The 11824-nt window shown below is 36.1% G+C and overlaps 4 protein-coding genes and 2 non-coding genes across 6 annotated transcripts; 2 read left to right on the top strand and 4 right to left on the bottom strand.

Moving 5' to 3' along the window:
* LOC104751489 (SKP1-like protein 1A) lies at nt 7-1054 on the top strand. Its single transcript, XM_010473444.1, has 2 exons — nt 7-407; nt 652-1054. Exons 1-2 carry the CDS (start codon nt 93-95, stop codon nt 823-825), a joined length of 489 nt encoding a protein of 162 aa, XP_010471746.1. The 5' UTR covers nt 7-92; the 3' UTR covers nt 826-1054.
* On the bottom strand, nt 2130-2201 carry TRNAE-UUC. The gene has a single exon. It is a non-coding gene; the product is annotated as a tRNA-Glu (tRNA).
* On the bottom strand, nt 5124-6826 carry LOC104751490 (FAM206 family protein). Its single transcript, XM_010473445.2, has 6 exons — nt 6479-6826; nt 6352-6400; nt 6129-6255; nt 5935-6005; nt 5756-5828; nt 5124-5451 (listed from the first exon to the last, which is right to left on the bottom strand). The coding sequence occupies exons 1-6, from the start codon at nt 6726-6728 to the stop codon at nt 5305-5307; spliced, it is 717 nt and encodes a 238-aa protein (XP_010471747.1). The 5' UTR covers nt 6729-6826; the 3' UTR covers nt 5124-5304.
* LOC104713261 (26S proteasome non-ATPase regulatory subunit 3 homolog B) lies at nt 6992-9694 on the bottom strand. Its single transcript, XM_019238622.1, has 8 exons — nt 9551-9694; nt 9258-9448; nt 8951-9088; nt 8701-8837; nt 8554-8608; nt 8360-8470; nt 7713-7952; nt 6992-7634 (listed from the first exon to the last, which is right to left on the bottom strand). Exons 1-8 carry the CDS (start codon nt 9627-9629, stop codon nt 7122-7124), a joined length of 1464 nt encoding a protein of 487 aa, XP_019094167.1. The 5' UTR covers nt 9630-9694; the 3' UTR covers nt 6992-7121.
* Nucleotides 9812-9883, top strand: TRNAD-GUC. Its single transcript has one exon. It is a non-coding gene; the product is annotated as a tRNA-Asp (tRNA).
* LOC104751492 (TATA-binding protein-associated factor 2N-like) lies at nt 10147-11817 on the bottom strand. The gene is made up of 5 exons (XM_010473447.1): nt 11749-11817; nt 11460-11524; nt 11302-11373; nt 10790-11173; nt 10147-10704 (listed from the first exon to the last, which is right to left on the bottom strand). Exons 1-5 carry the CDS (start codon nt 11796-11798, stop codon nt 10595-10597), a joined length of 681 nt encoding a protein of 226 aa, XP_010471749.1. The 5' UTR covers nt 11799-11817; the 3' UTR covers nt 10147-10594.

Here is an 11824-nt window from a genome sequence, read left to right on the forward strand (position 1 = left end):
TCCGTCTCCTCTCAGAAAATATTCACAAACGCTCTCCCAAATCTATAAAAAAAAAAAAGCTCATCTCGTCTCTCTCAAAAACCAAATCAAAGATGTCGACGACGAAGAAGATCGTGTTGAAGAGTTCCGATGGTGAATCTTTCGAGGTTGATGAATCGGTTGCTCGCGAGTCACAGACCATAGCTCATATGGTTGAAGACGACTGCGTCGACAACGGTGTCCCTCTCCCTAACGTTACGAGCAAGATCCTCGCTAAGGTGATCGAGTATTGCAAGAAACACGTCGAGGTTACTGCTTCCAAGACCGATGCCGCTGAAGGTGCTGCTTCTTCTGCCGACGAAGAACTCAAGACCTGGGATGCTGAGTTTATGAAGATCGATCAGGCTACCCTCTTTGAACTCATCCTGGTTTGTTTCCCTTTTTCATCCCCTCGCCTCGATTTGATTTGATTTTTTGGTGATTTTTAGGGTTTTCGATTTGGGGGAAATTGAAATTAGGGTTTCGTAAATTTGGGGATTTGTTTCAGAAATCGAAGCTGCATAAGATTGATATCGTTAGGGTTCTTAGGAAATCGAAATTGAAATTGTTAGGGTTCTTATGTGTTTGTGATTTGGATCTAATTTGGTTTTGGGATTTGTATAATTTGTGCAGGCTGCGAATTACCTGAACATCAAGAACTTGCTTGACCTAACATGTCAAACCGTGGCTGATATGATCAAGGGGAAGACTCCAGAAGAGATCCGCACAACCTTCAACATCAAGAATGACTTCACACCAGAGGAAGAAGAGGAGGTTCGCAGAGAGAACCAATGGGCTTTTGAATGATTCAATCTGATGTTCGAAGATCCAAACCCAGTCTCATCTCTTATGTTTATCCCCCCGTTTTCTTCTCTAAGTGTTTGATGATGACTTTGCTTTTTTTAATATTCATGACTATGTTCTCTTCTTCTTCTTCCTCTTTGTCTTCTCTGTTATGGTATCAAGAACCACCAATGTCTTTTTGGATAATTTGTGCTTTTTAGTTATCTTTAAGAGTGGTTTGCCTTATTCCTTCTTTCGTTCTTCTTCTACAAACGCAATTTCGTTGCAAAGCTTCTTTGTTCATATTTCTGTAGCTCTTTTCCTTTATGTTCGTTCTCCGTTGCCATTAGAATAGGTGGTCTTGAGTTAAATCAATTGCTCACCACTCTGTACCCCTTACTATGGGTTCGACTTATATGTTCTCTGATGCCATTAGAACAGATTGTCTGAGTCAAATCAATTGCTCACAACTCTATACCCCTTACTAGGGCTTCAAGTTTTGAAGCTGTTCATTAGGTGTTAATCGATCGAGATAACTTAACATCTGTTTTGAATGTTGCCAGACCATAAGAAAAGAGGAAAACGGAAGCAGAATTTTTTTTCAACAAAGATAAGTAGTGACAACAATTTCAATATTCAAGATTGAGTTGGCTTTGAGATGTTTTTAGTAGTAACGTACTCCAAAACCAATCTTAAAGATTAGCGTTTGTGTTTGCCAAAACGAATCTGAAAGCTGATGAAGTTTATAAGGATTATTAAGTAGTCCACTCATTGATAATATGCACTGATGCTCTTCTACATTATCTTTGAGATGACTAAGATTCAGTTCCAGCTGCAGAGCATCAGTGCATATCCAAATTGAAGCAGTCGGATGAGTGAAATTTCTGTAACATAAAAAGATTTAACTGGATGAGTGAAATCACTCCTATCTTGTCACTTTTTTGGTATCGAATATCAATTGTAGGATGTGATATGGTTTCAAAGATTCAAACGTAAGTTAAATATGTGGTCTTTGTTTGCATATATTTAAGAAGCACCGTGTGCGTTCGTGAGTTTGAAACCCACTGAGAAGGAGATTACAGAGTTATTGCAAGAACAGTTGCCATAATACTTCCACAGGGAAAGATTTCTAAGTTCGTGCTTAAGGTGATTGCTCACAAAACTGTAAAACAAAGCGACGTATGTGCCTCTACCTCCTAATTACAAGAAAGTATCAGCGGTTAAGGAAAAAAAAACTGTAAAACAAAGCGACGTATGTGCCTCTATCTCCTACCTAATTACAAGAAAGTATCAGCGGTTAAGGAAAAATAAAAAAATTGCTCAAAAAGCTCCGATGCCGGGAATCGAACCCGGGTCTCCTGGGTGAAAGCCAGATATCCTAACCGCTGGACGACATCGGATATTTGTTAAGATTCTCTCAGTCAGAAAATATTACCGCTAATGATTAATATTTGCATTACAAGGTTTAACAAAGTTAGGGCCTCATGAACTATGTGATGCAAAAATGAAAAATCCATGCCACTATGCAAAACATGTGTTGCATAATCTGTTCGACGTAAATAAGGGAAAGAGCGTAAGCTTTTTGAGTAATTTCAGCAGTAAATTATTGAGACTAAAAATGATAAAAGTGAATATTAGTATTTCATTAATCATTATCCAATATGTGGATCGACATAAATATATATATTTAGAAAACCCAAAACCAAAAAGTATGTATGACAAAGGTAAATAATATATCAAAATCTACTGGTCTCTTCTTCAGTATTGCTATCTCGGTACGTGGTCTCTTCATTATTGCTATCGGTACGTGGAGGGAGCCTTCACGGGTGTACGTATCTCTCCCATCCAATGCGTTTCCGCAACTTAACATTCTACAAAATTTGATTTCAACATTCAGTGAATATTAGTATATCATTATCCATTAATTATAGGTGTCTAGTAAATAAAATGTTTTAAAAAAAATTGTATTACATATTTAAGTTTAAGATAATAAGAAGAGATGTGTTACGTGTAATAATTAGTAATTACCTGAACTTCAACCGTAGCTGATGATCTCAGTGAACACAAAAACAACTCAATATCATTGGTCATGCTTTTGATCTGGTTTAAAAGAAAGAAAAAAAATCAGTTGTTATATATATATATATATATATATTAATTACACACACCATATTCTTGAAAGAACAAATATATATTCCATCAACTTTTGAAGTTACTTACTCTTGGAAATTCAGCAGTACAGAGAATATTAACCCATCCTTGATTGTCCATTTGAGATCTCAAGTGTACATCTTTCACCAAATTTTCATCGCTGCATTATATATCAATCAATGTAAAACATATGACAAACGATGTCTATAAATTCAGAAAATTAACTCGAAAGTAAATAAACCAAACAATAAAAGTTTATTTACCTAAAATAATAATCAATCTGAAAACGGATGGACGAAGGCAAATTGGACTGTAATGCCAACCTCCTTAAATCTGGAAGTTCCGATAAATCTGTATAAATCACATAAGTTATTAGAAAACTCAAAATAGTTACTATATAAAAAGTAAACGCCAATTTATATTGATAACAACTTACCAAACGTAGGTCTATAAGAAAACTGTGGAAAAGGAAACCACGGTTGAGGTTGCACTTGTCTGACTATTCGTCGACTTGATCCGTTCGAGACTGAACCTTGAATCTGATGATTTGTGTTTCTATTCTGACTAGTCATATTGATAAAGAAGGTGAGCAAAAACTTGTTTGATCAAATAGAACTATGTGATGGTCCGAAAATAATGTTTCTCGATCTCTTGAATACAAAGGTTGAGTCAAAATAACCTGAAACCGAAACGTCAAGGATTATTTATATAATGGAATGAGCCTTCCTATTCCTACTTGAATTACAATTAGACTTTAAAAAAAAATATTCACAACACAATACTATTTCTAGTTGAATTAGATTCTGATAAGAGACACAATTCCCCGAGTTATAAGTGTAAGATGTTAAATTAGGCTGTAATATTCATTTAATAATTAGTCCATATATATGTTGATAATTATCCGAATAATTTTTAAAATATCTTAATAAATAAAATAAAATATTAATATATAAGTATTAAATACATTAAAAACTAAATTTTCTATTTACATTATATTATTTTATACGGCAAAACTGTTTTTCCACCAAAATCACAAAATTGTGGTTTTTCACCAAAAACTGTTTTCTCACAAACTGTAGATAACAACAAAATATTAAAAGTCTCTTTAAAAAAAAAACCATATATAAATAATGCTGAAACACAGTTTTGCGGTATAAAATTACTCCATATATATGTTGATAATTATCCGAATATTTTTTAAAATATCATAATAGCATTATGAATAGGATAGAAATAAATAATTAATCATAAATAAATAATTATTAGTAGCTTAAATGAGTCTAAATAGATTTGATAGAAATAAATAACTAATCATTAGAATATATTTAAATGGGTGAGACTAGTTATGTGCATAAAGAACACTACAAGCTTGGATTATAGTTTTGTAATAGGAAAAAAAAAAAAAAGCAGCTTCAAAGTTATATACAGTAAAACCTCTATAAATTAATACTCTATAAATTAATAAACACTATAAATTAATAAATTTTGCTGGTCCCAAGTCGGGCCAGTGTAAAAATTAACAATATTCGATAAGATAATAAGATAATAATTTTTTCGAAATCTCCTTATAAAATATGGTCCCAATAATATCATAAATTAATAATTATGTAAATTTATATATATATATATATATATACTGATATAATAGTGTATGTTTCTCCTAAAGCTCAATTCTATAGAACAATTGTAATGTTGTATTTTCAACCTATAATGATATCTCTAAAATATTTTATAACATGTCATACAAATAATTAAATTTAAAGTTTTAATTTTTAGATATGCATCATTTACAATTTGATAATTTGACAGATTATTAAAATAGGAGAATTGATATTATTATTCATAGATTTGAATTTATGTGTCTCATGTGTATAAGTCAATTTGTCTATAATATTTGTAATTTATTGTAAATAGTGCTTTCTAAATATTACAAGTTCAATTCCTAAACCATAAAATTTATAACATCCGAAAGTTTAATCTTATTTTGCTATAGTTGTTCCAATTCATAATTTTTAAAAAAATAAACAATTAAAAATATATCTATAAATTAATAATTATTAATTTACACTATAAAATAATAATTATTAATTTATAGATAAATTAATATCACTATAAATTAATAAAATGTCTTAGTCCCAACATTATTAATTTATAGAAGTTTTACTGTATACTTATGTAATTTCGCTTCTTCTTTTTTTTGGTAAAGTAAAAAGGTTTTATGAAGAACATTCCCAAAATGATGTTGCCAGCCAACAAAACACAAGATAACAACTTCATAAATTTTGTAGAACAACAAGACTGCAAAAATCCTTCAAAGTTCTTCACCTAATCTGACTTGAGAAGCATCAGATTTCAGAGCAAACTCGGTTCCAAAGATTTGTCAGACTGTACTTTTTCTTTCTTTTCTTTATATTCCTCCAGCGTTATCAGTGATTCCTTGTTTTTGGTCCAATCTGCAGGTCTTGGCATGATTATCGCAATATACCCTTCTCGATCAGCCTGAAAAAAATGTTAGATCTTATAAGAATGGGAGCCGGGTGGTAACCAAGATTCAGAACAGCATCAGCTTTATCCTACTCATGCATAGAAGTAAAGAAACGATGATCAAGTTACTTGAGTGAGTTACTAGACCGATGCCATAAGCAAAAATCTTGACATTAGAAGTTATTATAACATAAGACCTCAAACTGTTATAGAAGATACAGCAACAATAGACACTCATAGCAAAAACATTAGATTTTCATTGGTTTATCAATTTGAGAATATGTATAAATTATCAAACTTTTCTCCTCTTATTTCTTACCGATGAATTAAGCAGCTCAGGTTGCGTGATTAATCTCTCGTTCACCTCCAAGAGAGAGCCTTTAACGCAGCACCTAGTGAAAAAAAAAAAACAACTCAGAACAAAAACAACTTCATCTTTTTTTGCATATGAAAACATAGAACAAAGGAAAGTGATGAAACAAGAAAAAAGCTTTGCACCTCACAATGTAGGAATCTTTTGAAGTGGAAACTTTGCACAATGCCGTATTCGATTCAGAGCGCAACGCATTCTGCACAATAAGAGCATGTGAAATAAACACTAGCTAAAGCCAGAAGCTCGACTCAATCAAAGAAAGTGAAACAAACAAATATTGGAACTGCAACTTCAAGCAAGAATACAAAGAGAATGCAACCTTTTTACGCTTGCCGGAGACTTTCAAGACGCTACGATCAGACTTACCGACATTGAAATCGACGTTAGTGATCCCACCTTCGTCTTTAAAAGCTATATGCGTAGGTGCCAATCCAATTACACACAAACTAACAAACAAACAAACACACAAGACACAAGTAAGAGAACCAATTTCATTATTTTCAATGTGAGATTCAAAAAAAAGGAACAATCTTTGGACATACCCATTAGCGTGACGGTAAATGTATTGATCATGACCTGATTTCGTGAAATCTACAAAATATTGAAAAGGGTTTAATTCACTTCAAAACTATCAAAAGGGGGCAGTAGCTGAATCTGCTGTGAACGAACCTGTGATGAAGTAAGAAACAAAATTGATTTGTGTAGCTGAAGGAGGAATAAGGGGAAGCTCTCCAATATCTGAAAGTAGCAGTTTTCTCAATTCGTCTTCGTCTTCGTCTTCATCTCGCTTGTCACCATCTTCTTGAGCTTGCTGCTTCTGTTGCTCGTTGTCGCATGCTTCTACACTTTGCATAGTTAATTCGATAATATCCTCAATCTCTGGATTCTTCGTTACCTCAGTCCTCTGAATCTCCTCCATCCTCCGTAAGTTTCAGACAAAAACAACGACACAGAGAACAAAAATATTTTCGAGTGTTTTGACCTTTCGACGGCGAGACCACAATCGGAGATACTTCGCCGATTTGGAATTAGATAACTAATGGGCCTTAAACAAGGCCCATTTACTAATCTTGGATTTGAATCATGTTTCTATATTATTAGTACATTACCGCATCTTCTTCGCCTCTACGGTGAATTTTATCAGAAAATTTTGATGAGCTCTGCAAATAAATCCGAATGAACTTATTTTAACAAAAGTTTTGAGTTTTTGATTTCATAAAGCAAGGGAAACGATGTGCAAAACAACAACAAAAGGCAGAGATGTCTCGATATAACAAAAGTAGTTAACACCCAAATAGAATTTGAATCAGATCTAGAAGTCATCATCGTCTTCCTCAGCCATGTATTTGGCGAGTTCTTCTTCCTGCTGTTTCTTCTCCCTCCTTTTCTCGTCACTTTCTTTTTCCTTATGTGTGTTTGGAGGGAACCTCAAGGCTCTGACCGCTTCATTGTGCATGTTCAAACAGAACGCAATCCTGGAGTTAAACGCTGTCTGAGGTTCGTTGGTTGAGTAGATGTCTCCTGTTTCCTTGGAGACCATCCAACCGTTCTTGTGGTCAATGGTTGCGTCGATTGCTCCATCTCTAATGGCTTTAGCCACAATGCTTTCTGCATCAGTCACTGGGTTCGCTGAGTTCAGTCTTAGCTTCAGTGCAACGTCTTGTAGGGAGATTCTCGAGTAAGAGATGCTGATATTGCGCAGTCCTGTTCTGATCACGTTGTGATGCAGTCTAACTATGAGGTTGTGAGTCCTGTCATTCGCAAATGTTTTTGCAAACTTCTCTTGGACGTTCCCAAATAACTCCAAGTCACCAATCCTCACAGCCTGTCAATAATATAAACAAGAAGATTAGTAAGAGAACCTTAACTATAGAGGATGTCACTTATGCAGTGATGGACTTACATTGGTTAGCTCAAAGTATGGCCTCAGAGGCTTCTCCATTCCCTTTTGAGTGAAGATTGACCGTTCTGGAATTTCACCCAACAACAGTCGAACTATAATAGCCCACTTATTGCACTGAATTCTGAAGCCCAAAGATGCAATAGGTGCTTTCCTAGCAGCCTGGAGAAGGCTCTCTTTTGCATCAGTGTACTCTAGTTGAATCGTCCGGATCTTCCCCAAGTAAAACAGATACCTACAAAACTGTATATCGTATCATGAGATGAGTATCTTCCAGCTAGAGAATATACATATACTTAGTGAAGATGGAGGTCTCAGAAATCAGGAGAAGGTTCAATAAAGCGAAGAAAAGGAGCATGTAAGGTAGATTAAAGAAAAAATGATCAATGAGCAGTTTCAGAAATATAACAAGAGAAACAAGAAAACTGAATTACAGAAGGTACAACAACCATAGTGCAACATACATAGAAGAACACGAGCATTGCATAGCAGCAGATTCATAAGTGAAATAGGAATATGTGAAAGCAATATGAAGAAACTGACAGTGAAAAGTTGGCAAGAGTAAGCATCAGATAAATAGATATACACAATAACCTAAAACTAGAATGCCACGATGCCAAGTGTTTGGAGGCAAGACTGAAAAAGGTTACCTGTTGGTTCGAGTGTGCCTCAAATCGAGGTGCCTTTGACCTAAGCTTCTCTGCTTGGTCGTAGAGATTGTAGTGTAGGTAGTTGCGAAGCAGCAGATTCAAAAGTGTTTCCTGCAACATGAATGGCAGTTTTAAGTATCAAAGCAAAAGATTCATAAGATTGATTGTTATTAGAAAATCTGAAAATTACGCACCTGGCCAAGTTCATCATGGCGCAGCGTTGCCGAATGATGTAGAGCAAGAAGGGTACTGCAACCGAAAGAGATACAAGTAATCAGATAATTGTTTGTTAGACTAATCAAAATAAAAGACGTAAAACAAACAGGCTGCGAGCTACTCACCTACGTATCTCAGCAAGATCATCTGTTAGCTCATAGCTTAAGGAGTAGTAAAAATACAATTTAGAAGCAATGACATCAACGGTTCTCCTGTTAACGTTTTTGAGGCGAGCAATGCTAGCAGAAGAACAAACTTTGGCCTGAAAAAAGATAAGAAAGCAAAGCACATCTGTAAATAAAAGACCTCAACAAGACTAAATCAACAAAATATGTAAAACAAAGACCCTTAAAGAGACAGAAGAAAAAAGTAAACCTCGTTGTACTTCTTCTGATCAATGAGAAAAAGAAGAACAATGAAGTAGCAGTAAATCTCGAGCTCAGCAGGTAAGTGCTTAGGAGGAGCTTGAGATGTTGATGATGCAGTATCAACTTCCATGTCATGTTCATCACTCTGAAACCCATCATCAAAAAAAAGATCCAAACATCAGCTTAAGTCAACTTCAAGCATTCAAATAGAGGGGTAATCTAAAATTGAGCAAGCTACAGAACCTAATAAGCTCAGAATTCACAATCACATGGAAATCAAAGTAGAGAAGGGGAAGCTAGAGAGAGAGAGATACCTTGGGAACCAAAGGAGAAATACGAGTGTGAGCCTCGGATCCAGGAACCAAAGCGAAATCAAGGAAAGAAGAGAGCACAGAAGCGGTGAGCTTCTGTCGTAGTCCGACGGTGAGACGTACAGCACGAGCAATACGACGGACTTCTTTGGTGTAAGAACCGGTATCGATCAGAGCTGCAATCTCCTTCAAATCTGGGGAAAAAAAGAAGAAGCATTGATGAAATCAAATTGTGAAAAAAGGATAAAAGCAACCCTAGTAGCGAAAACTGACGTATATAGATTTAGGAGATTTACGCTGCAGAGTAGAGGTAGTAGCAGAGACTACGGATTGAGTCGGGGTGTGATTGTCTTTCATCTCCACATCTTGAGTCATCTTTTTTCTTCGCGAATCTCAGTTTCTTCAACAAATTGAGAGTTGTGGCCATGTGAGGGATTAAGAAGTAAGTTAATCATGTATTTTCCTTTTTCCTACCCAAACTATTTTCCCTGTCTTTTCCTTCATGACAGAATTATAATTACTAATAAATGTATTGTATCGTTGGAATGAATAACAAAGTCGTTGTAGTATAGTGGTAAGTATTCCCGCCTGTCACGCGGGTGACCCGGGTTCGATCCCCGGCAACGGCGTTTAACGTTTTTTTAATTAACTTACGTCAAATTGCTGACGAGTTTTTTTGTCATGGACCTGCCTTAATCTTAACTAGGATTTTTAACTTTTAACCCAAGGAAAACGATGTAAAGAACTACAAAAAAGTCCTGAAGCAAATTCGAGAATCGATGGCTTCTGCTTCTCTGGTTAAATATTAATCCGTCGTTTTCTTTCGTATCAACAATGCATGCGTTCGAGTAAATTCCTTTGACATGTATAATATTAAAAGGGTGCGTTGAAATAAAAGAATCAACTGTTCCATCACATTAAAAAAAACTGATAACCAAACAAGAAAAAGAGTTAATTTGTCCAAACTGTGTGTCTCACTCCCACCTAAACAAAACTACAAAACAGAAGAGATGACAAACAAAAGCAAAAATGAAAAGAGGATGCCTCAGTAGTTCTTCTCTAACCAACCATAAAATAAATTGAACATATACTATACCCTAAGCGACTCTAGAAAAGAAACAAAACAGACCACAAACTCAAAACAAAAAAACTGTGAATCAATGGATTAAAGAAGAAAAAGAAAGGGGAAAGAGATACACTTTATGGCAGCAAACATGTCTTCTTGATGGACAGAAGAAGCAAACATAGAAAGAGAGACAGAGAGCAAGGATATAGAAAAAAACATCCAACGACTTGGGCTTTTTTTTTCTTTTTATGTTTGTCTAAGCGACACCTCACTCTCAAGCAGCTGCCTGAATTGGTGGTCCATCTGATCGGTTGTTGTTGAATCCACCACGACCTCCTCCTCCACCTCTTCCACGACCTCCCCTTCCGCGTCCACGCCCACGCCCTGCATCAAACCAACTCAAAACTCATGTCTTATTCACCAACCATATTACAGTACTAAGAACCGGGTACTAAAACTCATGTCTTACCGCGGCCCTGAGGTCCATCGTAGCCACCACGGCCTTGAGGAGGACCATCATAGCCACCACGACCTTGAGAAGGACCATCATAACCGCCACGACCTTGAGAAGGACCATCATAACCGCCACGACCTTGACGACCATCATAACCGCCACGGCCTTGCTGAGGACCATCATAACCGCCACGGTCATCATATCCACGGTGTTCATGAGGAGGAGCATCATAACCGTAACCTCCATCTTGTGGTGCATCATACTCATTTGGAGGACCATTGTATCCTCCTCTCCCACGACCACGACTGCTGCGTCCTCTGCCACGTCCTCTGCCGCGTCCATAGGACTGATCACGTTCCCAACCTCCATCTTCATACTCAACGTTCACATAAGCATTTCCTGAAAGCAAACAGATGAAAAAAAAAAACTCAAAATGATATCCATGACTCGGATGTTCAGAATCTAAACTGAAAGGCTGAGATGGGATGCGTGGTGATCTATATAGAGTATTAGTGAAGTAATCTAACCTCTGCCGCCTCGTCCCCTTCCTCTTCCCCTTCCTCTTCCTCTTCCTCTCCCTCTGCCACCAGGTGAACCCTCTGCAAGAAAAATGAAAAAAGAAAACTTATGAAGACAGCAAGTAAAAGTCGAATTTAGAAAGTCACTGAGAGTGACGTCAACATACCTCGTCCTTCGTAATCGATATCGCCCATTGGCTTCACCATCTCCATAGGAATCGGGCACTGGTACCTAAAACATCATTCGATCAAAATTATTAGAATAAATAAAGTTATGACACTGCCTATAAAAATTAGAGATACAATAAAGAATTAAAGATGCTGCAATTTTTTTGTCAGACAGAGACAGACTAACTCAACAGACAATTGCTTGAGACATAAAGCAGGTATCTGATTATGCTGGACCACAAACAAAAAAAATGTTCAGAAACATCAAAGGGAACACTAGAATCTCACCCAACAGAAGATGTATTAAGCTCATTCTTGGATAGTGTAATGGTTATCATTGACACATGCCTTGTAGTCTCCAAAC

Source organism: Camelina sativa, chromosome 16 (genome assembly GCF_000633955.1).
Source record: "Camelina sativa cultivar DH55 chromosome 16, Cs, whole genome shotgun sequence".
Taxonomy (NCBI): Eukaryota; Viridiplantae; Streptophyta; class Magnoliopsida; order Brassicales; family Brassicaceae; genus Camelina; species Camelina sativa.

Bases quoted from the DNA above. Each gene is read 5' to 3' on its own strand.
- LOC104751489 (XM_010473444.1), top strand. From the start codon at position 93: ATGTCGACGACGAAGAAGATCGTGTTGAAGAGTTCCGATGGTGAATCT. The intron at 408-651 runs GTTTGTTTCCCT...TAATTTGTGCAG, and splicing joins CCCTCTTTGAACTCATCCTG to GCTGCGAATTACCTGAACAT.
- LOC104751490 (XM_010473445.2), bottom strand. From the start codon at position 6,728: ATGGAGGAGATTCAGAGGACTGAGGTAACGAAGAATCCAGAGATTGAG. The intron at 6,256-6,351 runs GTATGTCCAAAG...TTTGTTTGTTAG, and splicing joins ATTTACCGTCACGCTAATGG to TTTGTGTGTAATTGGATTGG. The intron at 6,006-6,128 runs GTTGCATTCTCT...CTTATTGTGCAG, and splicing joins TCTCCGGCAAGCGTAAAAAG to AATGCGTTGCGCTCTGAATC.
- LOC104713261 (XM_019238622.1), bottom strand. From the start codon at position 9,629: ATGACTCAAGATGTGGAGATGAAAGACAATCACACCCCGACTCAATCC. The intron at 9,449-9,550 runs GTAAATCTCCTA...TTTTTTCCCCAG, and splicing joins TACTACCTCTACTCTGCAGC to ATTTGAAGGAGATTGCAGCT. The intron at 8,609-8,700 runs GTGAGTAGCTCG...TTTCGGTTGCAG, and splicing joins GATCTTGCTGAGATACGTAG to TACCCTTCTTGCTCTACATC.
- LOC104751492 (XM_010473447.1), bottom strand. From the start codon at position 11,798: ATGATAACCATTACACTATCCAAGAATGAGCTTAATACATCTTCTGTT. The intron at 11,374-11,459 runs GTATGTTGACGT...TTTTTCTTGCAG, and splicing joins TATCGATTACGAAGGACGAG to AGGGTTCACCTGGTGGCAGA. The intron at 10,705-10,789 runs GTAAGACATGAG...GGTTTGATGCAG, and splicing joins CGATGGACCTCAGGGCCGCG to GGCGTGGGCGTGGACGCGGA.